The sequence below is a fragment of the Triturus cristatus genome, chromosome 2_2 (genome assembly GCF_964204655.1).
Source record: "Triturus cristatus chromosome 2_2, aTriCri1.1, whole genome shotgun sequence".
NCBI classification, from domain to species: domain Eukaryota; kingdom Metazoa; phylum Chordata; class Amphibia; order Caudata; family Salamandridae; genus Triturus; species Triturus cristatus.
Window position 1 is genome coordinate 225,027,203 of NC_140582.1, and position 27,712 is coordinate 225,054,914.

At 45.4% G+C, this 27,712-nt stretch overlaps 1 protein-coding gene across 1 annotated transcript in view; it reads left to right on the plus strand.

Moving 5' to 3' along the window:
* The window catches only part of SHOC1 (shortage in chiasmata 1), a 1,571,389-nt gene that overhangs the window by 1,248,856 nt on the left and 294,821 nt on the right, over positions 1-27,712 (plus strand). The window contains exons 23-24 of the mRNA XM_085643056.1: positions 19,004-19,125; positions 25,244-25,337. Of these exons, the coding sequence (XP_085499182.1) occupies positions 19,004-19,125; positions 25,244-25,337 (216 nt within the window). The remainder of the gene's footprint in view (positions 1-19,003; positions 19,126-25,243; positions 25,338-27,712) is intronic.

Below are 27,712 nucleotides of genomic sequence, written 5' to 3' on the forward strand. Positions count from 1 at the left end.
TTTTATTTCAAGTCTCCAGTGTTACCTGTTACTATTGTATCACGTAAAGGGCTGGTCCTCAGTGTAAGAAAGTACAGAAAGTGAAAGCTGCTGAGTCGCTGAAGTGCACGCGTGTATCCGTGGATGCTCCTGATTGTTTAGATGCGCCTACCTATGAACATATATATGCACCCTCCAAGTCAGTTTTCCTTGGGGGAGGGCAATGAATGCACAATACAGGACTCTACTTTGAGTCCTGCCTGCTTGAAACTCTACCATACAGTAATCCCCATGCTGTGCCTGCGGGCTATATAAAACTCTCCCTCTCCCGCCCCCCCCCAAAAAACTACACCTAGTGCCTATACCGGAAGCTGCATCACAAACACTTGCTACTTGTGAAAAATAAGCTGCAGGATCGGACATTTGCAACGACACTCACTGGCCTGGCAGGTTGCTGGCAGTGCATAACCCCCCCCCCCACACACCTTTGTGGCAGCCCAGGCACACACACACCCGCCCCCAGTACTTCACAGGTCTTTAAAGACCATTCACTTGCTAACAAGCCTTTGTTGTATTTCACCTCTCAGCGCCCCCGCAGCTCCACTCTAACTATCGCTGGAATTGCCGGCTCCCTCTCGGATTCCGGGCTGCTGCAACGGCGGTGTTTGGTGACACTTATTTAAAAAATGACAAAAAACACCGGTACGATCTCTGCAAGCTCCGCGGGCCGCCAGGGAAGGCTTGCCGGGCCGCTGGCGGCCCGCGGGCCGTACTATGAGTACCCCTGCTCTAGAGGATCGAGAGCCCCCAGAGAGCTGAAGTTTTTGCACAAGATAAATTGGGGTGTTGAAGTGTAAAGCTTTATGAGTAATAAATGCAACTTTCAGATGAATCCTTGCTTCATACGGGAGCCATTTAAGTGATTTCAAATCAGGCATGATGTGATGATAGCGTTTGGAGCCTGTAATGAGCCTTGCAGTGGAGTTGAGAGAGGTCCTAAGTGGCGCTGTCTTTGTAGGAGAGTAGGGTCTGCAATCCTATGATCACCCAGATTTTTTGCTTTTGCTTCATTGGTTTACGACTTTCCCTGGCTGTGGGCCTGCCAATCAGACCCACAGCCTAGCTGTTCTCTCTCGAAATTAACACACATGTACATTAGGTGCATCCACTAATTGGAACTGGGCCGCCTTGTCAGTCCCTGTCTCAGCATTCCACAGGTATCCAGGGCATCGGTGTACCCAGGGCCTACCAGGGGCTGCAGCATGTATTATGCCACCCCTGGATGGCCGCCCAAATTTGACACAACTGGCTGCACGACAGCTGGGGCAAGGTGGTGTAATCACCCGTTGCTGTAGGTGTAGTATTCCTATACCTAACCCTAAAATGGACACATGGATTCCTATCAGTCACTCCTATGGCAGGCCTTATCAATCCTGAAGGCAGAGTGCTGGGGATCATGTGGGACGGTGCTCTGGCGCGAGCTGAGCCCGTCGACGGCTTGCGGAACCAAGTCCTAAATAGCCGTTCCATGGTGACGCGTGCCAACTACCTTAAAATGCATTATAATCCTTGCGGTTATTTGCTAACTTTGGCATCGCATCACCTACACATGTCGAGTAACGTGTCATACGAATTGGAATACGAACCCCTCGCCAATTCTGGCGACGGGGTTAGCATTCCCCCCTTTTAGAGGGGCACGACATGGAAGTAACCTTGAACCCCGGTTAAAGTTGACTCAAGCCTCAGCATCACAAAATGGATGCTGCCACCAGACACAAGTCTGACCTCCTGCTGCTGGGAGACCTTCCAGCGAAGGGAGCTTGGACAAAGGGTTTCCTGTCGAGGGCGGTGTTAGCACCATCCCAGACAGGGTTTGTGTATCCCAGGTAGGAAGGGCTGAAAGGAAGGTGATTGCAAGTGGCACCCCGGTGCTCACTGTGCATAGCCCGGCTCAAACCAGTTTCGGGGGCACACCAGCCCCTGAGCTGGGGCGAAGCCGGACAAAGGATAGGGGTGTAACCACCCCCCTCCTGGTCCCACCCATAGGTAGGACCTAGTCACAGGCCAGCCCCTTTTTCCTAGAATAAAGGTGGGAGCGGGTCCCCTTCCCAAATTGGAAAATTCTGAATCTTGAACTACTTTCCACGAAAGGAACTCTTGACTTTTCTGAAGACTCTCCCTTGTGGCTAAGGAGTAGCCACCCTGCACCAGCAGGCACCAACTAAGCGCTTGCGGTTTGCTGTACGTCTCTCCCACGGATCAAGACTGCCCAGCTCGACGAGACCCGGGTTCCCTGCCATCTCTGACCTCTACCTACATCGTCAGCCCAGCTGAGGTTCGTAGGTGTGACGAGACCTGCGGGACCGGCCATCTTCAGAACCTGCACGACGCTTATCTAACACGCCCACCGAGGGACCCTCGAGTGAGTGTACCTAGGGTTTGAGAAGCCCTAACCCTGAGCGGCTCCAGCACCGAAGTCCGCCTCCCCAGCATCCACGAGATCTGCGTGGGGGCCCTTCTGCTCCTTGCTGTTCACCGCGTTGTCCGACCACTCGCCGACCGGCTTGTGGCCCTCTTCACGACGCACCACGATAGTTTGTTTTTCATCACTGGTCTGGTTGCTCCAGACTGGCCCTTGCGCCCCTTCAACAGAGGAGTACCTCGGACCCTCCTGGTCCACTCCAGACGCCATCTTGACTCCCCCGCGTGGGTTTGCCACTGCCAAGACCTGCTGCCCCACTCCTGGGCCCAGCATCATCGACAGCAGACACCTTCGTGGGACAGCTCGCCCTCCATCCTGGTCGCCGCCGCACCTCCTGGTCCGAGGAACAGCCGAGTCCGACGTCATCCACTCACCTGGTCGAGGTGACTTCAGCCGGTACCTTCCTGGTACCCACACGATCGCTGGCTAGCGGTTGAGAACTGAGTCCCCTCTGCTTTCAGGTTTCCTTCAACACCGATCCAGGCTTGGATCTCGCTGAAACATCGACACTGGTCGCCTGCCAGCAACTTCTTCTTTCAGGCTCCTGAGACTACAACGAGGACTCCCGACATCTTGCCGAACCTCACACAGCCGCAGCCTCTGGGCTAGGTAACTCGAGCATTTCGGTGCTCCATCGCAGGTTCGCTCTACAAGTGTCCAGTTCCTTTTTCGTTTAGTCCCACTGATCGGATCACTCCGGAATCAGTAACTCCAGACTCTAACCACTCGCATTTCACTGTTAGCGTAGCTGGTTTCTCGTGCCCTTCGGGCATTTGTGTAAATTGTGCAACTGAAGTATTTTCTAAGAGTTTTGTAGTGTGCTTAGCTCCCTGACTCATAAAGAGCCAGGGTAGTCTTGTTATAAATAAATATCTTTTATTTTCATAACAACTTGTGTGGTGTCCTTTCACTTGACGTTCAAGGGGTATATGTGATGGTAAACAGCTGGCTTAACACGCCCTCTAGAGTTTAGCCTAAAGACTGCTCGTATCCACGCTACTAGGATAGCTGGTCTAAAAGGTTGACTTACAACCAATCATCAATAAGGGTCGTTTGGAATGATACACAGTGATCACTAGAATAGTGAGCACTACATATCAGGCCAACTTCTCACAGTCTTCACTCTAGGAAGGCTGCAGAGGGTAGCACTACCATAATCCAGTTTAGAACTAGGGCTAGACTTAAGACCTACTTAAGACAGACTTAAGACAAACTTAAGACAGACTTAAGACAGACTTAAGACAAACTTAAGACAAACTTAGGACAGACTTAAGACAGACTTAAGACAGACTTAAGACAAACGTAAGACAAACTTAAGACAAACTTAGGACAGACTTAAGACAGACTTAAGACAAAATCCTAACTTTACTACTACTAAATGCCTTCTGTGAATACCAAAAGTAGTAAGTTTAGGATTTTGGCTTAAGTTAGTTCTGTGAATCGGGCCGGAGATCCATTGGGTAAGAATTGGGTTGGCTGTTGGATTGAAGCTTGATGTATTCAAACAATTACTCTGGCCGGCATTCTTTTTAGCTGTAGGGGTGCCATTGAGTCTAGGATGTTAGCCTTGGAGCTGTTATAGTGATCTGTAAGGTCACTGACATCAGACATATCCAGAGGAGGGGTGGGGGGGCAGGCAGTTATCAATGCGGGAAGTCAGATCATAGAGGTTAGTTTTTCTAATACTTCTTTGACAGTGCCTAGGTTTCTTTAGCTGAGCTTTATTGAATCTCACCAATTCTATGATGAGGAAGGAGACGCAGTGGTGGTCCGTCCAAACACAGGGGGCGATAGCTTCAAGTTGGATGGAGTTGATCTTACCAATGACCAGATCTAAGGTAGCTCCCTTGATGTGAGTAGGGCCATCGCATATTTGAGTGAGGTTGAGGTCTGATAGGAAAGATTTAAGGCTGTTGACTGATGAGTCATTCTTATCATTCCAATGGAAGTTAAGGTCTCCAAGAAAGATCTGGGTAACATGACACACCTCGTTTGATTAGATGATTTCCATGATCTGTTCTTGGAAGGGTAGATTGTCTCATGGAGGGTGGTAGAGCACGTGGAATTTACAAGCATGTCTGTTGCACGATACCTCAAAGCACAGGTATTGGCATGACAGCATGGGATCAGAGTGCAGTTGTCTAACTGATAGATTATTGCGATGTATACAAGCGATGCTTCCCCTTGTCCACCGGATCTGTCTAGTCTGATGATGTCAAAGTTAGGGGGCACTTGTATGGCAATAATGAGTGCAGAAGAGTTGTTGAGCCAGGTTTCAGTCAACACTAAAATGTCTGGCTTAAGAGCCAGGATGAGGGATTTCAACAGCATGCTGTACTGCTGATCTGCAGTAGAGAAGCATGCATTTAAGCTGTGATTTGGGATCAGCTAAGTGAGGAGTAGTGATGGGGACAAGAGTGAGTTTGTTCTTTTTTAAGGATCTCAAGTTTACCAAAGGTTCTCTAAACGAGTCAGAGTGGATTGCTTCAATTTGGCAAGGATTCTCTGTGTTAACAGCATGAGATGGGTCATAAGAGAGATTTCTGTGTTAACTGTATAAGATGTAATATAAGAGAGAAGAAGGGTGATAATATCCTTATCTTGAACTGTGTCTTTAACTCTGTAAGGCTGAGAGGACTCATTAGGAAGGGGACAGTTTTCCCATTTGTGGTTTGTAAGGGCGATTAGTGAAGAGGTCACAGTGGGTGAGGGATGCGAAAGGGCCTGGGGCGAGATTCAGAGGGAAGTGTGTAGTTGAGGTACTCAGACTTCGAGGGTCCACTAGATTTCCCATTCTCAGAAAGCTCGGAGGTCAGATGTAAGAGGCTTTGAACATCAGCCTTGAGCTGATGAAGGGCAAGTGAGATCTCGTCTAGTCTAGATTCAAAAGCTGTATGTGATCGGAATCATGGTACTTGGGGAAAGAGCTATGATGGGGGTGGTCTAGGGGAGGAGAGAATAGAAAGATGCGGAGGCGATATAGCGATGTGAGGTGTATTATTAAGTGGGAAGATGAGCACCTGGTTATGCAGAGTTGCAAGGGTCTTAAGCGTCACGTTGCTGACCTGGTTAGGGGGAACTGGGTAAGCGCTTGGCACTGGAGTGGCTATGGGGAAGACATGGGCACAAGTGGAGTGTCCACAAAAATGTCTGTGGGGGTCGGGGAAGTAGAAGTGGTGAAAGTATGCCCTGATAAGCTAAGTGCCTCAGACCTGGTTGCTCTGTGAGAGTGGTGAGCATGTTGACTAGTAGGGGAAAGAGAGAAGAGGAATTCTGGTCCAACTGATGTCATTGCAGAGTTGCTATTTGGTATACAGGTCCCACTAGCGAAGCAAGGAAGGGAAGGGTAATGATCATCTGAGATTCCGAGGTCATGAGAGGCCACAATTAGTGGATTTCGGAGGTTGCCAGAGAAACTAGGGGGACCATGGGAGGGTGAGGTTTCATTGCTAGACAATGAGTTCTTGAAGAAGGGGAAGATGTAGTCGACAATAGCCAGGTTGTGGGCAGAAGATTGAATAAGGATAGTCTCATTGTTTTAAAGGGACATAGTTGCTTGAACTTTGAAAGTAGGTGAAGGGGCCACGTTAAGTCTAAGACCACAAGAGGGTTTTCTTGGATGTGGTTATTTATAGCAGTGAATAAAATGGCAACCTCCATTCAGCACGTCTTTTCGTAAAGAAGATCAGATCGGTTATTGTCTCCCCCTTTCTTATTCAGAAATAGGGATCCAAGATGAGGGTTTCTGGTTGTGATTTTAGGAGTCTGTGCATGAAGTTTTAAGATTTGTTTTTTGATAGGCTCAGCGGGTAAATAATTGTATAAGCATTATGGCCCGAAGGCGCCAAACTCGTTGAGATGGATCTTAAGGATTTAGAAGCCATGACGGGCTTCTGACAGCTGTTGAATGAAAGAGCAAAATCACAGGCACATATGATCGTAGAACCAGGAATAATTAGTCAAACGCTCTATGTGTTCCCCTTGAGCTAGCTGAAGTGTGTCAGAAAGTGAGGAGCACGGGGTGCCTATGCAGGAGTATGATGGAGCAGGCTATGACCAACAATGAGAGTTCAGGGAAGCCAGCAAAGATTCGGACCAGGGACATGGGGGAACTCAGAAGTAATGTCCACTTCAAGGCATTCCTGGGCCACAGCTCAATTCAGGGGTAAAAAAAGTCTTCCTTCAATTTCCATGCCCCCCCAGGCAGATTCAACCCCTGTTTCAATGTATCTAGCGCTGCCTATGGAATATAGACCTAGAAGAGCAGTGAGAACCTCTTCTATTTCTAAATGATTCTGGTTCACATGCTACAAAATGGCCGGGCTGAGGACGAGGGCAAATGGCTGCCAAAGTTAAGAATCTGTGGGCTGACCGACATAGTCACCACAGGGGACCCTCATAAGAGGGCGGCCCCCTTTAGTGCCACAAGATGGCACACTGGGCAGCCTAGTGTCCAGAGACCCCTTGGGGGTCCCGCGCGTCACTTCCTGCCGGGGTGGGGTCGGGGAGAGGTATAAATTCCTCCCCACCCACCTGGCAGCCTCTTTGTCCCCTTATCCTGAAGCCGATTCCCTCCCTACCGCTTACCCGGCGTAATCAGGGTGGGGGGGGAAGGATGTTCTAATCTTTTTATTTGTGTTGCAGGCGGAGTTACATGGCGATCCAGAGGCGGAAAGGTACTCAGGGATACCCTCTTCAGGAGCACAAAGGGTGCTGAGGCCGAATATCCCCAGGAACTAGAAGTGTTGATTGAGGTGTATATAAAACAGCCGTTATAGAAGACATTAGGGGTGCAGAGACTTCCCCTATTCACCGAGCCCAGGATCCAAAGAGCAACCAAAAGAAACTGCATTTAATCAAGTCTGACGTTGATCAGCCATGCCAGGAAGGCATCAAGCAGCCAGATCGACAGCCTCCCACAGCCCAAAATGCTCATGCATAGGCCACCCCCACCTGGTGAGGCAGCGGAGGCAGCGCTCATGCCTCAGGGAATAGAGCCAGCCGAAAACCTCAGCGCCAGAGACCCCATATGGCGCGATATGGAATCGACAGGTCGGCAAGCAGATGATCGATGTAGAGGCAGTCTGCAGCTAGCAGTGGAGCGGGAGAGTCACCAGGTTTGCTCCAGCAGGGAGGCAGGGAGTTACCAACAAGGTAAGTGCTGGTGGAGAGGGGATCAAACATATCTCTAAGCACTTATAGGCACCAGGGGTCCACAACACCCCGCCTGCAGCCCGACCATCCTACACCGCATGCTGGGCATCGTGGTGCAGATGGGGGGTAGGCAGCCTCCCACTGTCGCAGTATACGAGGGCATGATTCCGGGGCCCCTGAGGCGGGCTGACAGTCTCAGCTATTTTAAAACATTATAGTGCAATCGACACTTTTATCCATACGATCTCCAACATCTATGTGCGGGTCAGCCCACCTCCAGGGCAACCCAGCGCCTTAGGGTCGAAGCAGAAGCCGACAGTCATCCGCTCCCAAACGCTCCCCAGGCAGCAGCTATCTAATGTGTTCCGGGCTGATACACGGGGCCATGTGGCCCGGGCCGTTATCAGGTTTAAGACCTCAAAAGGCAGGGTCAAACCTCAGGAGAGGGAGTCAGGCAGGAGTAAACAGCTCACATGCAAGGTTAATGCACTTCGGAAGTTGGATTGTGAAGGGCATACAGCGATATGCACCAATGGTGATCCTAGCCCTCAGGAGCTCATAGGAGCACACCCGTACAGTCTGCCATTTTGGACTCCAGGTTATATATTTGTTATATATATGTCTTACCTTTGCTTAGTGCTCACTTTTATAAGTTTCGAGGCAACCTCTTTATCAGCTGGTTCTTTTGTTCATAAACATTTTAAGACTTTAATTGGCCTGAGTGTGATTTTCTTTAAAAGTGTATTGTGACAGTCATCAATTCTGTGTCTTCTATGTGACAGCGGACTTGCCAGTAGATTGAACTGCATGTGCATCTTATCTGCTTTTAGTGGCAGTTGGCCTAGATCCCATATTTGGCACCAGAATGTGGTGCTCCCTTTCTTCTTTTGGTGTGCAATCATTTCTTCCTGGTTCACCAAATATTTGCTGATAGCTTGTCCTTGATCCTGGAACAAATTTCATACGACCTTTCCTGCAACCCTTCAATACTACATTGATTTTTCTTTCTACGAAATTTACATGGCCTTGGATAGTAGTCCATAAAATGTTTTTTTGGTGAACCAGGAGCTTTTCTTCCTGTCCTCCAAAAAAGTTGACCTTCTTGTGCTGATACTTCCTGTACTAGCATATCCATCTTTTTTTCTGAAAACCTCTTTCTTCGCCCCCCTCTGCTCTCCTTGTATGGTTGCTGTGTTCTGTGCTGACATTTCTCACAGGTCTGGCACACCTGATTCATTGTAGAAGTGTGTTCAAGTCAATCTTTCTATGGGTGTGGTAGTGATCTCACTTTGCTGATGTCATCGGTAGCTGCCAATGTACCAGTAGTAATTTGCAACTTTTACTGAACTGTGATTCTCTGTTTTGTGAATGGTAATGAATCACTATTGTATAACCTTATTATTACCTATATACAGTTTAGTCACAATTTGTGATTTGGTAAAAGTCGAAAAATTGGGAATCGCAAAATGAATGTTCGCTCATCTAGCCCATAATATCATAAATGTAACTTAAGATACCATGGGATGCTAGCGAAATGCATTTGGCATGTGATCCCATTTTTTTACCGAACAATATCTTCATCATTCTCAACAGTATGAAGTGTCTGAATGTGGTACTGAGGCAGTCCTGCAAATAAAGACATTCCATGGTGTTTGGACTTGATGGGCTTCAGTAAAATTCAATCAATCAATAAATCAATCAGTTATTTATAAAGCACTGCTCTTCACCCCAGAGGTTATCCGGGCACTGTGGTTCCACTGGTCTCAGTTGAAAAGCCAGGTCTTGAGTCCTCTTCTCAATTCCGCCAGGGAGAGTGATGTGCGTAGGTGGAGGGGTAGGTCATTCCAGACCTTGGCAGTGAGGTAGGAGAAGTAACGACCTCCACTGTGGCTTCGGCGAATGCAGGGGTGTACGAGAGGTATAGGGAGGTGGAGCGTAGGTGTCTGGTGGAAGTTCAGGCTGTGGTTTATGTATTCAGGTTCTTGGTTGTGTAAGGCCTAGTAGGCGTGTGTCAGTAACTTGAACTGGCATCTCTTCTGGATGGGGAGTCAGTGGAGGTTTCTGAGATGGAGGGTGAAGCGGATCTGCTTAGGGAGGTTGAGGATGAGCCCGGTTGCTGCTTTCTGTATGGTCAGGAGCCTCTTGAGGTTTTGGGCAGTAATACTAGTGTAGAGCACCTTTCCATAGTCTAGCCGGCTGGCGACGAGAGCCAGGGTGACAGTATTTCTGGTGTTGGTGGGGATCCATCTGAAGATTCTCTGGAGCATGCAGAGGGTGTGGAAGTAGGAGGAGGTGACTGCATTGATTTGGCGCTTCATGGTGAGGTGTCTGTTAAGGATGATGCTGAGGTATCCGGTTATGCAGAGTGGCTGTGTGATATGTCTGAGTGGGCGATGGCCGAAGAGGTCAGTATGAAACATGTAAGAAGGGATGAAAGATTGGAAGATGACTTGGTAGCATGGAGACATATGCTTCTGGACCTGCGTGGGGATGAGACTGAATCAGAGGACAACATTGAGGATGTATAATGAGAGGTTAGTGTGGGGAAATGTACATATGAGCCATTTTGTTGTGAAAGGCTACTGCAACCATGGTCACAAGCATAACTAACCTGCTGATATAAATGCACGGCACGGAGCAAGGCTGCAACATTGCCACATCTGTTCCATTAATAGAAGTAAAAACTGTACATTCATTGTTACATGAGCTGTTAGGGTGATGGGGGTGTTGGGGAAATGTTTAAACAAACCTATTGATGACTCATTCTGCTACTTTATGTAAACTATATCATGATAACAGTGATTGTAAGATGGGGGGGCACCAGGTGTTGTCTCATGGGGAGGTGTTCTTCCCAAAGATCAGCACTTTCGTCTTGTCCATTTTGAGCTTCTGGCAGTTGGTTCTCATCCAGTCGGTGACGATGGTCATGGTGCTGTGGAAGTTTCTTCTAGTGGTGGAGGAGTCTTGCATGAGCTCCTCTTTTGGGGCAGCTATGTAATTTAGTGGTCTGGGTATGGATGTCTTTCGTGGGGGAACTGGTTTTAGCCCAAATGATCACCTTTTCATGATTGATTCCTCTACCCCACATATAGAAAACCAATGCGATCTGGGTGTTTGGGCAGCCACCCAGATGGAGGGGACATGCTAGCAGTGCTCCATGAATTGAGGTGAGGCAGTGGCTCTCCAACTCCTGCCGCAAAGCAGAGAGAAGGAAGTCAGAGTTGTCTTCAAGAGTCCCTAATGCAGAGACATACTTCCAGAAAGTGGAAGAGAAAGTGGTTGGATTGGATGCCTTGGCACAGTCTCATAGAGGAGCTATTTCACCATAGAAAATTTAGAGAGTGCATTCACATTGATGGTGCATTGAGTGCCTTCACTGTTGCTAGAAAATAAGTCATTTAGACCCTGACTATACTTTCTCAAAGAGCATGTGCTCCTGGACGCCCGTGGTTCAGCTGCTGGCTTTGGGTTCACGGACTACGTGTCCCAGGGAGCTTGGAGGGTGAGGAGGAGGCCCCAGCCACACATCATCGGCGTTAAATAGGGTGTTGTTGTCGACCACAATGTAGGATGCGCAGGAGACGCGCCCGGGCAAAAGCTCGAGCCAAGGGTGGGCCCACTGAGACCGGATGAGGCTGAGATGGGCCACCCCCTAACAACAGCTCCTCTTTGGGGTAAGTCACTAGTCTAGCCTCTAATTGCTACCATCAGATGCGAAGGAGTACTTTACTGTACCTGATTCACGTGGATGGTCTTTAATTAATACTTGTCTCACGTCCTTGTAAAAGCAATACTGTTGTGAGAGTCCTGCTCCTCATTGAGAAACAGTCAGAAGGAAACCACCTAGCGGTAACTCTGCAATGAGCCACTTGGTAAGGCATACCGCCATAGACCAAATGCTCGAACTGGCCATAGGGGTAGTAAACATGGAAATCGAACTCTCAAAAAGAAGAACCTTGGATCTGTGCCCCCAAACTAATTGTGTATGTACTTAGGGGGTAGCTTTTCCTCAGAACTCAAAAGAGATACCAAAGGATGGCGTGAAAGATTGTCGTGAGGTTGGGTCAGCGTGAGTGTAAGGGGAATTGCTCCTTTAGAATATAGTGCCCTCACACACCCTTGCGAGTGTCATGCTTCATCATCGGGCGTTGCTCCTCGTGGGGGTGGCGCTGCAGTCCCTCACGGGCCCCGCAAGAGGGCTCCATGCACAACTGCGGCGTCTCCTCAAAAGATCTCTGCCAAAGAGCCCTCTCGATATATACATTAGCACACCAGGGGCACATCCATCTATGCTTTGCATTCTTGAGTAGCACATTTAATTTAGTGAACCACTCTAAACTGTGGCAGACTTTAGTTGAAATGGGCACCCCATTTGAGATTATATGCCATCTAGAGCAGTACGCCACTTTAACAGCCTGTGTGCTTTGAGAAATATGGGGAATGTACAGATAAATTCAGGGTGACAAAATGCATAAGGTACGACTGTGTCTTGGCCCCTTTTTAATTTCATTATACATCAATCGGGTCAAAGCCATACTTCAAAGTTTAAATGCGGACGTACCATAAATCGGTTTGTGTGTCACCCCGATTTTATTATACACAGACGATTCAGAGCTGTGATCCAGGACAGCAAATACCTTCAGCTTTTAATTGATAACTTTGTAACTTTTATGGAGGGTAGAGCCTAAAACTTAACCTGATCAAAAAGTACACCATGCTCTGTGGCAAGGGGGGAAAAAGGGCAAGATACAATTTGCAACAGGCCAAAAGCTAGAACAGGTAAAAGACCTTCAGCTTTATTCTTAATTAGAGACCTCATCTAAAGACCACAAATCTAAAATGTATTCGAGCTTCTGACATGGTCTTTAGATTTGCAAACAAAATTAGTACAAAACCCATTAGAGAAATGGTGAAATTGTATAAAAGGAAATGTCTCCCAGTTGCTTTATATGGGGGACCAATTTGGGGTACAATTAATAGCAAACAAATTCAGATTCAGGAGAGTTCCATTCTATGTAGACTTTTAGCAGTCCCGGGATCAACCTAAGCCTACTTATCCCATAAAGAACTCAACATTTTGAACAAAGAAGATCACATTCATCTTAGTAAAATGATTAAGTGGCACAGTATCTGGAGCAAATGAGACAAAAAAAAAATACTACAGACATCATATTGGATTGTCTAGAACTTGACCAGAATGAAAAAGTCCTCTGGCTTCAGTATTTAAATGGTCTATTGAAGGAATTGGATGAAAACTGTAGTATCCAGGTTCCAGCTAGTATCTTGCAATTTAGTAACAAAGAATTATGGGGCATATTATCAAGGACGGCATTAAAAAATTATCGCCGGTTTAGCGGCAGAAAACTGCCGCTAAAACGGCGATAATGGGCTTGATAATATGCCCTGGAGAATTCCAATAGAAGTCCATGTTCTGGTGTGAACATGGGCTTTTATTGGAATTCTCCAGGGCATATTATCAAGCCCATTATCGTTGTTTTAGTGGCAGTTTTCTGCCGCTAAACCAGCGATAATTTTAACGCCGTCCTTGATAATATACCCCAATGTACCGTTTTTCTAAAACACAAAAAGAAGGCCCACAGAGAATTAAGTGAAATAAATAAGGGCACAGAGGAGAGTTATTGCAAGTGCCTGATACAACAAGGGATACAAGGGTATCTGATAAGTGTGATTAATTACCAGGGCAGATTTTACTTGACCAGTCTACGCATCCAGTTACTCCATCACACAGTTGCATTTCCCAATTCAAAGAGATGGTCATCAAACTTACCAATGTGCCCATGTGATGTAAAAGCTAGGCAATCTACAATGCACTTTATGTTGTTCTGCAAATATTATAAAGATATTAGACTAAGGCGGTCCTCCTGCGGCACTGCCACCACACTGTCTGCAGAAGGACCGCCAAGGGCATAGTGGGGCGCCCGCAGGAATCAGAGTTGAATTCAGGTCCGCCAGGTGGTGCTGCGGTGGTCTCACGGAGGTGGCTGTGTTAGGCGCAGAGAAGAGCCTTCACAGCAGACCGCTGCAGTGACAGCGCCTGTAGCATGTTCTTGCATGGTGTGGTATGCATGCCACACCGTGCAGCAACTGGGGTGCAATTCCAGGACAATTCCAAGATCTGGCCCCGGCATGCACCCCCAGACCAAGGAGTGGCACATGGCCCTGTTAGGGCCCCCTTAGTTGCCTCTCCACCACCCTTTACATGGCAACTCATAATATGCTTGGTGGTGCCGCAGCGGCACTGCAAGCATATTGTTGCCCCTTTCCGCTGCGCAGCTGCCGTGGGATCCTGGTTCCCCAGGGGACGCGGGGGTCCTGTGGCGGTCCGACCGCCAGACTCATAATACAGCAGGCGGACCCCCAGTGGTGGCAGTGGTCGGACCGCCACCGCGAATACGGCAGACTTGGTCGTAATAAAGCACTGAGGGCCTGATTCACAGAACTAACTTAAGACAAAATCCTAAACTTACTACCATTTTGGTATTCACAGAAGGCACTTACTCATTTTGGTATTCACAGAAGGCACTTACTCATTTCGGTATTCACAGAAGTTAGGAGTCCTAACTTTAGGACTCCTAAATGCCTTCTGTGAATACCGAAAGTCTTAAAATTAGGATTTTTCTCAGTTTAGTAGTAGTATAGTTAGGACTCTTAACTTTAGGACTCCTAAATGCCTTCTGTGAATACGGAAAGCCTTAAAATTAGGATTTTTCTCAGTTTAGGAGTCCTTTACAACTACTAAACTGAGAAAAATCCTAATTTTAAGGCTTTCAGTATTCACAGAAGGCATTTAGAAGTCCTAAAGTTAGGAGTCCTAAATTTAGGACTACTAAATTGAGAAAAATCCTAATTTTAAGACTTTCGGTATTCACAGAAGGCATTTAGGAGTCCTAAAGTTAGGAGTCCTAACTATACTACTACTAAACAGAGAAAAATCCTAATTTTAAGACTTTCGGTATTCACAGAAGGCATTTAGGAGTCCTAAAGTTAGGACTCCTAACTTCTGTGAATACCGAAATGAGTAAGAGCCTTCTGTGAATACCAAAATGAGTAAGTGCCTTCTGTGAATACCAAAATGGTAGTAAGTTTAGGATTTTGTCTTAAGTTAGTTCTGTGAATCGGGCCCTGAGAGTACTCCAACCCTTATTGTTAACACAGGGTCCCATTTACCATCCTTTGCCTTTGATTTCCTCCAAATATTGTCAGATGTTTACACTTGTTATGTTATTGCGACCTATATTAAGGATGCAATTAGGAGGCGTAAATCACTGAGACACCTAGAAAGGCTGTGTTATGAGGTAGATAAAGTAAGGGCCTGAAAAAGTTATCTATAAACAAAAGTACCCCCTTGAATGAATTAACGTGTATTGCCCTTCCCACAGTTTTAAATGATTATTGGTTTTATATGGTGCTTCTTTACTTGTTAGATTGCTCTATTATTTACATTGATATGTTTTAATAATTGTTTTATTGGGTTAAATTTTATTTAAAAAATTACACTAAATATGTTTATAACACAAATTGTGTATTTTTCATTCTGTAGGAATTAATTCTGACTATCACTTCATATGCTGACTATGTGCGAGGTTTTTAACGTAACACTTTTATTATGTATGTATGTATTTTTACCATTTTATGCTGGCACATTGTATTCATAACATTTTGTGCTGGCTCTGGGTGAGACTCCTAAATGGATTTATTTAATTTTGCTGTGCTTTTATGGATTTTCTGTAAAAATCTGAATAAAGTGTATTTGAATTTGACTTTAAGACTAATCTGGAAATCCGTAGAGCTTTCCTTAACCCCAGGAGTGTTCCTTAGAGAGGGATCTGGTGCGGGAACCTTTCCTGTGCGTTTTGATGATCCACACAGCCACTCTCAGGGGTGCGTAGCCAACCTGAGTGAGAGAGGCTTTCTGGTGTTGAACTGACTGCAGTCCAAATGAGCAGGGGTTGGCGACTTGAAAACCTGTTGTTGTAAATTGGCAGCGATTGGCTTAGCATTAGCGGAAGCCATCTAGTATTTAGAGGCTATCTTGTCCATTTTGTGGAATCCATTTTGTATTTCTGGCAGCCATTTTGTTTGCCCTGTGCTGCCCTGTGCTGCCACGTGCTAACCATGTGCTCTGTCCTCCCTCAGTGTTGACTGCTCTTGTAATCTGCCTAGAAACAAACTATATTTAGCATCTTCCACCTTCGCACATGCCCAGTTTAGTTTGCAGCTGGCCTTGCAGCTGTTAGTAGTATGTAACTGTCAGGATGTGTTTGCTAGCATTGGCAAACTGTTAACTCCTCCTACTTGTCGACTGTGCATTTCTATATGACCTTATATGTACATAAAACCTTCTCCTGTACTTGTACTGCCCTCTTGAGCCCCTGTGTGGGTATAAAAGGACCATGTTCCTTCTGTTCGGTGTGCTACTTCATTCAATACCGAAGGGTGCTGTGTGAATGTAGTTCCACCTCATGAGGTTTATTAAACTTTGTATTTTCTATTCCAGTTTCTGTGCCAACTTCTTCCTATTGGTCTGAGGACTCTGTGCAGAGAAGGGCGAACCCCTTGCACTGGTGGGCCTAGCTGAGGTCCACTTCTACACTGTGTGCCTGTGACATGACCAGTGCATATATAACTTTACCCCTATTAAGTTGTTGGGTAGGATATGAACTAAGCGAGCACTATCTGGAATGCTTCTGAGACCTTTTTCTCACTGCATTCTGCCTCTTTCCTTGCCCCACTGTTATCTTCCTCCTCTATGCTTACTCTGGGGGTCAGATTGATTTAGACTGTATTTATATTGAGTTCCTGTACTTGTAAGTGCTTTTCAAACTGAGCAGCATTTGAGATCTAGTACTCCTTATGGTTCTTTGTTTCACTGTTGTGCAGCTGAACAAATCTATTTAAAGCATAAAGAGGTTGTGTGATCTATGCAGGCGGTCAGTAATACCCTCACTAAAATGTGGTGCATGTTGCGGACGTGAGACGGGAAGGAGGTTTCTATAAAGAGAATTGAAAGAAGACTGACTTTACTACTGCTTTAGAACCTTCACCTCCAAGACAGGATTTTAAAGGCACCAGATTGAATACTGGATTGTGAATCTGGGTATCTTGACTAAAAATATTGGGCATTTCTATTAATCCTTTATAAATATAAATACGTTTTACTGTGGTTTATTTGCAGTTGACTAATTATAATCCATGTTTTAATCGTATGTATGCAAAGCCTCATTGCTGACTATTAATTAGCAGCTCATGATAGCTGGATTGCCAGTTAGGGATCCTCATGGTGTAAATTGAATTGGGGCACATCATTGGATATGGCCAAAAAGTGTGGTGGTAGTTAATTAATAAAGAGGAGAATTGTTATCAGTGGAACCGAATTAATAGTGTTGGACATGATTGGCATTCTCTGTCACTGGAACCACACCAAGGCTGAGTTTGTTACTCTCAACACAGTTATCAACATTCTATCAGAAGGTTGAAATCTACCTATGTGGAAAGCATCAGAAACGTCCAGTGAGCGCAGGAGGGATGGTGTTTCGAATTAGGCTCCTCCAAAACATTACTCAGAAACTAAAGGTGGACTGTATCTGTCGTGTGTCCAGTTCTAAAGCCTAACTGGTAGATGTTTAAAGGTGATACCGTTTCATGTGGGCCTGAAGCTGATGCCTTTGTAGTGGCATAAAAAAGGAGAAGGAAAATAGCAGAAGGGTAGTTTCCTGGAACATATGCCAAAAATGGATTGACCACAGCATGGTGCAAGAGTCAAGCGAAGGTCCCCTCCTGAATTAATTTATTAAACATTTTGGTCATTAAGGGACATAACTCAGTATTTTCTTTGGTAACAAAGTCGGAAGTGGATTTAAAGGGATGATAGAGGGCATGCTGCAATTTAGTTGTATTGATATGCATTGTTTGGACACTGGTGTTAACCTGAAAGGTGGTGAAGGTGGAAAGAAAGTACCATTTGTTAAGAACATATGCTACTTAGCAATCTCAGGTAGTGCCTCGCTTATTTAATCAACCTTCTTTGTGTAGCAGTTTGTAATTGTATCACAGTGAAGTCCCATTGACTATGAAATGTAGCTTTTTGAAACCAAGTCATAGCTGAATTGGACTAGTTTGATATTTTAGCATAATGGAAGATTTATTCAGCCTTAAGGTTAGCCTCTGGTAGAACTGATGCACCTTTTACAGTCTGTTTCTGTGGGTTTATTGGTATTTGCTTTTTCTTATCCTCGTTTGTGTAGGGGAACTGTATAGAGGGTCTTTCACACATCTTCCAGTTTTTATTGGGGCTATTTTGCTGAAAGCTTCCGCTGGATGTTAATGTTAGCGCTGGAAGCACTGGTATGTAAGACTGCTATGGATGTAAACAAAATAATATTTGTAGGGTCATCTTCAGAATAGTTGGGCCATTCCTTCGTCATGCTGGATCCAGACTAGTCCTCATAGCAGTGCCTGCATCACATGCACAGTGCCTGCTCCAGCTACTCTAGGTGTCAGCCAGACTTGTTATGCCCAGAGTGTAGGCTTCTCTTGTGGCAAAAGACAGTGACATCAGCCACTGTAGCTCTTGGAGGTGCTTAAGATTCAGAATACTTTGTTGATTGGTTTAAGTTGGGTTTCAGACACACTGGCGCACCTCACATTCCCCTACCTTCACAGGCTGGTTACACCGTCTGTGGCATGTCCTTAGAATGGAGAAGCTGACGTTGACAATAGCAGGGAAGTGTTCCACGTAGGACAAGCTTTGGCAACCCTTTTTGTCCCTTCTCTCCTCCGAATTCAGGGAAATCACCTGCCCAAGGTATCTCCGCCTCCTGCGACTCTCTGATCCCCAAATGACCGAGAAGTAAGGCCCATGCTCCAACCGCAAGACTTACACACTGAACATATTCCTTCCTATGGTGGACAAGTGACGGGGTGGGGGGTAGGGTTACGATAAGTTTCCTTTACGATATGTTATGTTATGTTTCCTTTTCTTACGTTCCTCGTCTGCTATGGTCACTCAGCCATGCCTGTACCCAATGAGACGATGGCCGTGTCCCTGCTCTTGTACCATGGAACGTATTGTATGTTGATGAAATTCAATAAAAGATTTAAACCATAAGTTGGGTTTCAGTTGCAAACTTTGTAATGCTTTCTTGTTGTAGTTTGTCTTCTCCCCTGATTCAGTTATTTAAAAAAACAAATAACTTTTCTATTGTGCCTGACCATTTTCATTTTCTGTGAGATGACCCACAGCGGAAAATAGTTTTGTCTTATTTTGCTTTCAAGCCACTATTTGATATGCTAGCTTGTTGAGTTGACCATATCATGATATTTCGCTCCAGAGTGTTGAGTTGACCATATCATGATATTTCCCTCCAGTGCTTGGATGAGCTGGATGATGAAAAGTCTGCTGATCACGTCACCCTCAGACTGGCCACAGTGTCTTTGCAGTACACTTGCTGTTGGATCATCCTGTATTCAAAAGAGCAACATAATTCGAAGTAAGTCAGCACTTGCCCACCATTGCTTTTTACTCTTAAGAAGCTATTGCTACTCTTCGCCATATGACATGGTTCTTAAGTCACTTCAATGAGTTGTTGCCTTCCTATTCTTTTTATTAATATTATTCTTTATCTTTTTAGCCATTATAAAATTGTCGTGAAATAAAGGTAGAGATTGAATGACTTACAAAAGTACTAATACAAAAAGTCAAATTTAGGGCTACATGTATCAACATTTGTAATAGCGATTACCTAATTGCGGTTTTCAGCGAATCGCAATTAGGTAATCGCTAAACTCCAAGAGTTTCATATAGCGATTCGTTGGGGGTCGCATATCGACGTACCTTATTATTATTAATGAGGTAGATTCCAATTTGCGACCTCCTAGGAATCGCTAAGATCATGGGGATGGTGGCCTGCTGGGGTCAACAGACCACCATGTTCGTGATTGCTTTTAAATGAAGCAATCTTTTCTTTTTTTGAAATACAGCCCGTTTTCATTACAGGAAAACGGGTTGCGTTTAGAAAAAAAAAGAAAAGTTTTCTTTTAATTTTCTAAGAGTAGGCAGTGGGCTGTAGGACCACTACCTGCTCTTAAAAAAAGTTTTTGCATACATTCACAAAGGGGAAGGAGTCCCTTGGGGTAAAATTCAAATGTTTTACAACCGCATTTCGGTCACAAAACATTCCTACATACCGATGCGATTCGGTATTAGGAAGGGACAACCTAAACAAGCCCCTTCCTAATATCCAATCGCTAACCCATTTTGAGATTCGATAATAGGTTATTAATTTGCAAAATAGGTTTTGGTACATTGGGAACATGCTTTTTTTGGTTGCAAATGGCCCAATTCTGCTAATCGGGCCGTTTGTGACCTTAAAAAAGGTACATACTTGTGGCCCTTAGAGGCTTTTCAAAAGGTTTGCCACAGTGCCTGCTTGAATAGACCATTGTAGCTTTATAGTATATGCTGTACACTACTTGCCACCATAACAGTCTACTTAATGGTTTTCAGAACATGTGGGATTAGTGGCCACATGTATGAGGGTAACATTTTATGAGTCCGTAATTGTGACTTTTTGCAACTCGCAATTAGAAACTCTGAGGCACTGTTTGCCATTCCCAATAGGGGTCGCCATTGACCTGCCTCGTCAGTATTCGTGAGGCTGATTGCAATTTGAGACCCATTGGGAATGACCTGTAATCACAGGAATGGTGGCCTGCTATGGTCAGCAGGCCACCATGTCTGTGATTGCTTCTTAAATAACTGAATGCATTTCAAAAATAAAAATGAAAAGCTACCCTTTCATTTTTTAGGAATAGGCAGTGGTTTATGGGACCACTGCCTGCTCTTACAAAAAGGTGGCGGCCACATTCACAAGGGGGAAAGGTTGCCTGCGAATGGATTGCCACCTCCTTTAGCAAGTCAGTAAAATATGAATGTTTTGCGACCGCATTTCAGGCGCAAAACATTCATACATGCCTCCATGACTCGCTATTAGGAAGGGGCGCCCTTGGCACACCCCTTCCTAATACTGACACGCAAACCCAATTTTGTGAGTCAGCAATAGATTACAGACTCAAAAATAGGGTTAGTACATGCTAGAAGCTGTTTTAGCATTCGCAAACTTCCCGATTCTCCTTTTGTGACCCTAAACATGGTCGTACATGTGACCCTAGAAGTCTATATAGGAGTTGGCCCATATAAGAGTCTACTTGTTTTGGATAAAGTTCGTAGTGTAACAAACAAAAGTAGTACTTGGTCCACATAATAATGTATTAAATATGCTTTTATGGTTATTTGGTTGCCATAAAACTAATTAAGAAGTGAGTGTATGATGAAATAATATCCTATGCAACTAGAGGAAATGTTGGAGTTGTTCTGCAGTTTATAGTTTTATGCATTATTAACATGGATTTACTTTCACATTTATATGTGCGCAGCGACATGCTACAATTGCACTCGAAACAATTTTGTTATAACATATAGAAGTGTGTATCTGATAGAGACTACTAGCCGCAGATTCCTTCACGTAGAATTATCCCCAGGCGTGAGACTGGATCCGGAAAACATTTTGCCCAGCATTCCTGCGCGTCGGGGTACGGCATCACGCAACTCCGCCCAGGCGTCGTCGACGCATGTGATGTCAGCGAGGTCACATAAGTCCCACCCCGGCGCGCCTACATCAGTTTTTTCCTTGTCCGCGTGCAACGTGGATCCGGTTTGTGCTCTGGGCCTGTTTAGGCCTTTCCCTTATGCTATTACTGCATGTGTGGGAACAGTGTGCGAATGCCTTCGGGCTTTAAAACCTGCACGTCATGTGGCCACCTCATGTCGGCGACGGATCCTCACCCCATCTGTATGTGGTGTTTGGGGGAGCACCACGACTCCACTGATTGTGAGGCGTGCCAGCAAATGAAGCCGATATCCCGGCGGGAGCACCGGATGAAACTTCTTTCGCCTCGTGTGTCCAGGTTGGCGTCGTCATCTCGCCCGGCCCCTGCGGTGGGTTCTCGGACCCGCGGCTTCCCTCGTCGACTTCGATCTTCTCCCAGGTCGCAAGAGCGCCGCTCACCTCTTGGTAAGTGTCGCAGTTTGTCCTCAAGGGTCGGATTCCGGCCTGTCGGGGGCTTGAGCTCTCTGCGCGTGGTGCGGCCCTGAATGTCGTCCCCTTATCTGCCGTTTTCTGGTGTGGGAGCGACCAGAGCCCAGATGGAGACATATGCGGCGGCTTTGCAGGCCTACCTGGCTTCTCCTCCTCCTCCTTCCCCTCCTGCGACATCAGCAGATCCCATGCAGTGTGCGGGCGCAGTTTGTCCCTGCGGGGCGTTGGATGATTCTTCCTGGGTGACCTTGTGTTCCCCTTTTCGGCTCTTGCCTGCTTCTTGCTGCCGGCGCCATCCTGTCTGGGATTGCCTTTGCTCTGCCTCTTCTCCTTGGAGTCTCTAGGTTGCTCTTCTCCTTCGGTGCTCCTTTCCTTGCCTTGGCCTTGGGCGGAGGTTTTGTTGCCTCACGTGGGCGTGGGGTGTTTGGCCTCTTTGCGCCTTGCCTGGTTTCCTCTGCTGAGTGAGGACAGGCTATCTTCTTCTTCTTCTCTTCATTTCCAGACCCCCCCTCCTGGGGGTTGGTGGCCTCCTGCTGGCGGGGGTTTCCCTTTGCCTGGGGGACGGGGCTCCTCGTCCTGTTTTTGGACTTGGCCCCCGGGCGGTCCTCTGTTCTGCCCAGGTGTGTGGGGTCCTCTCGCAGACCCTCCTTCCCCTTGGGTATGGCTAGGGTATCTATTCTGCGTGAAGGAATCTGCGGCTAGTAGTCTCTATAAGATGTACGAGTTACTTACCTTCGATAACGATGTATCTGGTCAAGACGATTCTAGCCGCAGATTCCTTCACAACCTGCCCTTCCTCCCCGTTCTGCGAGGCCTTGTGATTTGGTCTTTTGCACTCGCTTCCCTGTGGGTGGCTGTGTCTTCTATGAGTACATTCTTTCCCTCTTTCTGTTGGGCTGTCCCCTTTTTCCTCCCCGTTGTCACATAGGAGGATAGGTTTGTTGATACTTCTGGCTCTTTGCGATCCTTGAGGTTGGGGTCTTTTGGCTGTGCCTCTGCCCTTGTTCCTGATGGGTGTTGTCACACTCTGTGATGGGGATGTCTTGGAGTTTTTATCGTTCCCTGTGTGTCCCCGACTGGTTCCCCTTCCTTGTCTTTGGTTGGGGTTGTAGTCCTGTTGCATGTTATCTTGACATTTTTACATATGTCCCTTGTCTCCAGGGGTGGTCTGTCTCTGTACTGGCAGGGTTGCTGCCCTGTTCTTTATTGTTTCCCTGCGTTTGTGGTACTGCAGTGCCGGGCACTGCTCTTATGGTGTTGTTCCTCACCATTCCTTTTTCTGCTCTTTCGCACACAGTTCCTATACTCACAGTTTTGTCTGCTGGCTCCGCGTTGTAGCGCGGAAAGGTTCTCTGAAGAAAACTGACGTAGGCGCGCCGGGGTGGGACTTATGTGACCTCGCTGACATCACGTGCACGGATGACGGCTGGGCGGAGTCACGTGATGCCGTCCCCCCGGCGCACAGGGATGCTGGGCAAAAAGTTTTCCGGATCCAGTCTCACGCCTGGGGATAATTCTACGTGAAGGAATCTGCGGCTAGGATCGTCTCTACCAGATACATCGTTACTGAAGGTAAGTATCTCGTGCTTTCCTGGCTCTTGTTGACTAGGCCTAAATTTTGGCCTAGATGCAATCTTATTCAAAATGGATGTATCCTCCTGCATGTACACTGCTCATTATTTCTGCAGCACAAAGTCAAGCAGACTCATGTTTTTTTATTCCTTAGAAGTTATTCTTGTTGTTCTCCATGAAAAGTTTCCAGAATGGTCAGAATAATGTTTCTTTTTGCCAAAAACCTTCCGCTAGCTCACTTTAATCTAATACCCTAATAATTCATAGAAGCTCACTGTTGTTCATATAACTAGTTTGTCGTGCAAACTCCAGATGACATTTACATAGAGTCGTCAGTACCAATATTCATGTAGTGGGATAGTGCTTAGGTACTCCGGCAATATGACGTTTCACAAAACTGTGCTCTGATTTGTTAAAAATGTGATACTTTTGCTCACCCCCTGATGAATTTGCACTTTCAATGTTTGTTCATGCAAAAGATTTCCTATTTAAACACCTCATCTTCGGGGTGAGCCAGATGACTTTTAGATGCCACTAGGGATGCTGCCTGTTTCTCTATTGATTTTGTAGAATCAGTGCGTACAACATTCTTTGTAGCTGTTTAAAATGTTGCAAGCAATGTGAATTCTCCACACTGGATTTGTTGGGTTCTTCCTCAGTTATTCTTTAAAAATTAAGCACAGACGATATATTTCAAAGTGCACTTGCCGAAATATATTGTCCACAAAATGTAGATTTTACAGACAGTTCTCCATAGGTCCCCTGGCCATGTATTTCTACAGCAGCCAGATTGTCTGTTGCCTGTTCAGTGTTCTTTTCAGGTTCGGTGGGGTTATGATTCATCTGACCAGGGGCATTTTAAGGCATTGGCACATGCCCAGAGCCCCCACCTTCCAAGGGGCCCCTAGGAAAGTGACCTTAAGGTCAGATGTACAAAGATTGCCGTTTGCAATTTCCTAATAGAGAATTTTTGCGAATCACTATTAGGAAATCGCAAACTGCTATGTACAACAGTGTGAATTACACTGTTTGCGATTCCCAGTGGGTCGCAATTGACCTACCTCATTAATATTCATGAGGTAGGTTGTATTTTGCGACCTATTGGTAATCGCTAAAAAGAAAGGGATGATGGCCTGCTGGGGACAGCAGACTAACATGTCTGTGTTTGCTCGTGGAACCACTGCATTCTCTTAAAAAACGTTTTTGCTTACATTCACAAGGTTGAAGGGGTCCACTAAGGATCCCTTCCCATTAGCGAATGGGTTACCACCTACTTGAAGTAGGAGACAAAGTGTGAATGTTTTTGTGACCGTATTTCGGTCACAAAACATTCACAAATACCATTGCCATTCAGTATTAGGAAGGAAAGCCCTTAACATGCCCCTTTCTAATATTGAGTCGCAAACCTATTTTGCGATTATGTAACTGGTTACTGAATCGCAAAATCGGGCTTTGCACATGAAAAAATCGCTTTTTTCCGGTCGCAAACAGACAAATTCTACAAATCCGTTTGCGACCGGAAAAAAGCTTTGTACATCTGGTCCTTAGCCTCAAACCTCTGTCTATTTTCTGTTTATTTTCCTGTCTCTGCTGTTATCTTATAATAAATGGTGTTTGGAATCACAGGGTTTTCATTTGCAGAAAACGGGTACTAAAATTCGATGTTGATTTGAACTAGGCCCCCCAAAATAATCTTTGCCCTGGGCCCTCAAAATCCTTAAGATAACATTGCATCTGGAAGCCCAAGGATGAAACCCAGGTGTCGCAAAAACCCATCCTGGATTGTCTCAGTGCCCTATATGTTCAGTGTGGTATTATTAATGTGGGCGCTCAGAATGGTCAGGTGTGGAGTCTTTTTCACACTGCTGCACTAAAACTATGGTTTTGTTTTTTGAACTGCTTGTGTCATATGTTGCTTTGTTACTGTTCTTTATTTTAGGTACAGCCTTAAAGGCTCAACTTTACATAGCATGGCATTAATCTATGCTGCTTTGATTCCAAGTGCGTTGAAATCAGAGGAACTGGAAGTGAAGGTATGTTAGATCCTTGATAATCCCCAATGATATATACACATACATTTTTTAGTTCTTCATTAATCTATTAGTTTATATTTCTCCTAACTCATCGAAGAGACCAGTATAGTTGAAGTGCTGTCAATGTAAAGGCAGAAAATATAAAGATTGAGAAGACCAGGACCTAAAGCAGCAGCTCTTGGTGCTTTGCGGTTGTTTACAAATCGAATCCTTAGTGTATGCATCTTTCTGAAATTATATAGAGGTCCTGCGACCAACTTCTTGGAAAACTATGAACAATTTGCTGTGATGTCAACTTGGAATCTGATGAGGCATCTGCAAAAATGTATTTATAGGGAATGCGTTCACCAATTTATGAAAGTTGCTGCATGTTGTGCTTATTGATTTTGACCTGAAATGTGTGTTTTCGTTTGAGGATACTTGTTCGGCACACGCATCTTTGCTGGAAGCAACATATTTCTATTTCCCTCCCCCGACCTTCTCAACTTACATTTTAAAATATTTCTTTGTACTTCAAATACAAATGAGTACCTTTAAAAAAAAAACTTTTATTGCAGCCGATGACAACTTAAAAAAATTGTTACACTAATACCTAGGCTGCATAAAACGTTTTTGAGTTACTTCATGTCATTTTCCTGCGTTTTTTAGAATTTTCTGCTCACACCACACGGAAAAATAAACAGTCAGATGTTTGCAAAGCCCCTGAATCTTATCCTAAAGTAAAGTAAAATGCATTGCCACGACTGGGTGTTGACTTTGTTTCAGTGTAAGAGTAAAAAGTATGGGGCTTATTTATCAGCCCCTCACGCCACCGGTGTGTCACTTTTGTGACACTGCGCTGGCGCAGGAGCCTGCTCCATATTTACCTGTAAGCACTAAGCCACTTTTTTTGGCTTAATGCTGCCTTGTAAATATCATTCCCTTTAATGCAGTTTTCTGCCTTAAAGGGGCTTGAAATGGGTGTTGCTGGGGGTGTCCCCAGGAACATCCATGGTTTTTTAACACTGCCCTAGATTTACGAGACCTCATAACTCTGAGTCAGTGCCAAAATCGTACACCTCCCCAGGGGAGGTGTAAGGGAAGCACAACGAGGAGAAATATCTTTATTTCTCCTCATTCTTCATTTTTCTTTGTGTGCTGCATTCTGCAGCACACATAGAAAGCGGGAAAAGCCTCTTGTGATTGTATGAAAACAATCGTCCCTGCAACGCAGGCACCATTGCACCATGGTGCAAAGGTGCCTGCGTTGCCGCACAGCAGCCCGTTGAGCGCCAGCGCAGGGGAAAAGGACAGGAATGCACTGTATCTCATAGATACAGCGCATTCCTGCCCTTTTTTCCCGTAGAGCAGCACAGCATGAAGGCCTGTGGCGCCGCCCTGCGGCACACTCATGAATGAGGCCCTGCATTTGGGCCAGATGTATTAAGAGACAGTTGTAAATAGTGGTCCCATATTGTGCACCTGCTATCTGCAAGCTGTCTCTGCTTTTGCAGTGTGACATATGTACAAATACATTGCATCATAAAATGTCCACTTGCATGGAGTATAATAAATATTAATGAGGCAGGTTGCTATTTGTAACTCCCTGTTGATACGTTCTCTGGCTCTTTCAACCCTCAGAGCCTCAGGTGTAGGATTTGTAACCCCTTGGCAAAAGGACTCAGTCAATGCAACTGTAAGAATTTGAAATCAAATTGGACTGCAACACATGCATCAACCCGCTGAGCAATACCACACAGGAAGTGTTTCTGGTAACAATGTCCCAGAAGATTAGATCAGGTGCACAGTGAAACAGCAAACCCTCTTTCAGTAGTGAATACAGCACTCAAAATACCACTAAGAAATGGGAGAGGTTGTTTAAAATGTGTGTTTTAAAATCCTAGTCTAGTGCATAGAATATGAATAGTAACCACACAGAATGCAAAAAGAAATTCAGCAAAGCATGCAGTAGTCAGCGAAAACAGCGATCATTTCTAAAGTGGTTAGTGAGTTCCTAACACTCTAATGCTATTTCTTGCTGCTATGCTAAATTTTTGCTTACTGAATACAAAACAACATTAGCACCACACTTATTCAAACATTTATATCATCACAGGTAATGGAGAGAAGAAAACAAAGGAACACACAAATCATGAGTAAATCAAAGGAATATTACTTTTTTTCTTTTTTTAAACTTTTTATAGTGTATAGATGACACTACTCAGCTGCCACAAGCAATAAATAGACAAAACGGCAAAAGTGCTGAGGTGAAAAGGTGCAAAGAAAGTGCTGGTTGTGAACAAAATATATACAGTGATACATTGCAAGTTAAAAACTATCATTTTAAATTAATTCCATCCCTAAGTACATAAATCTCTGAGGCACTTGGGACTTGA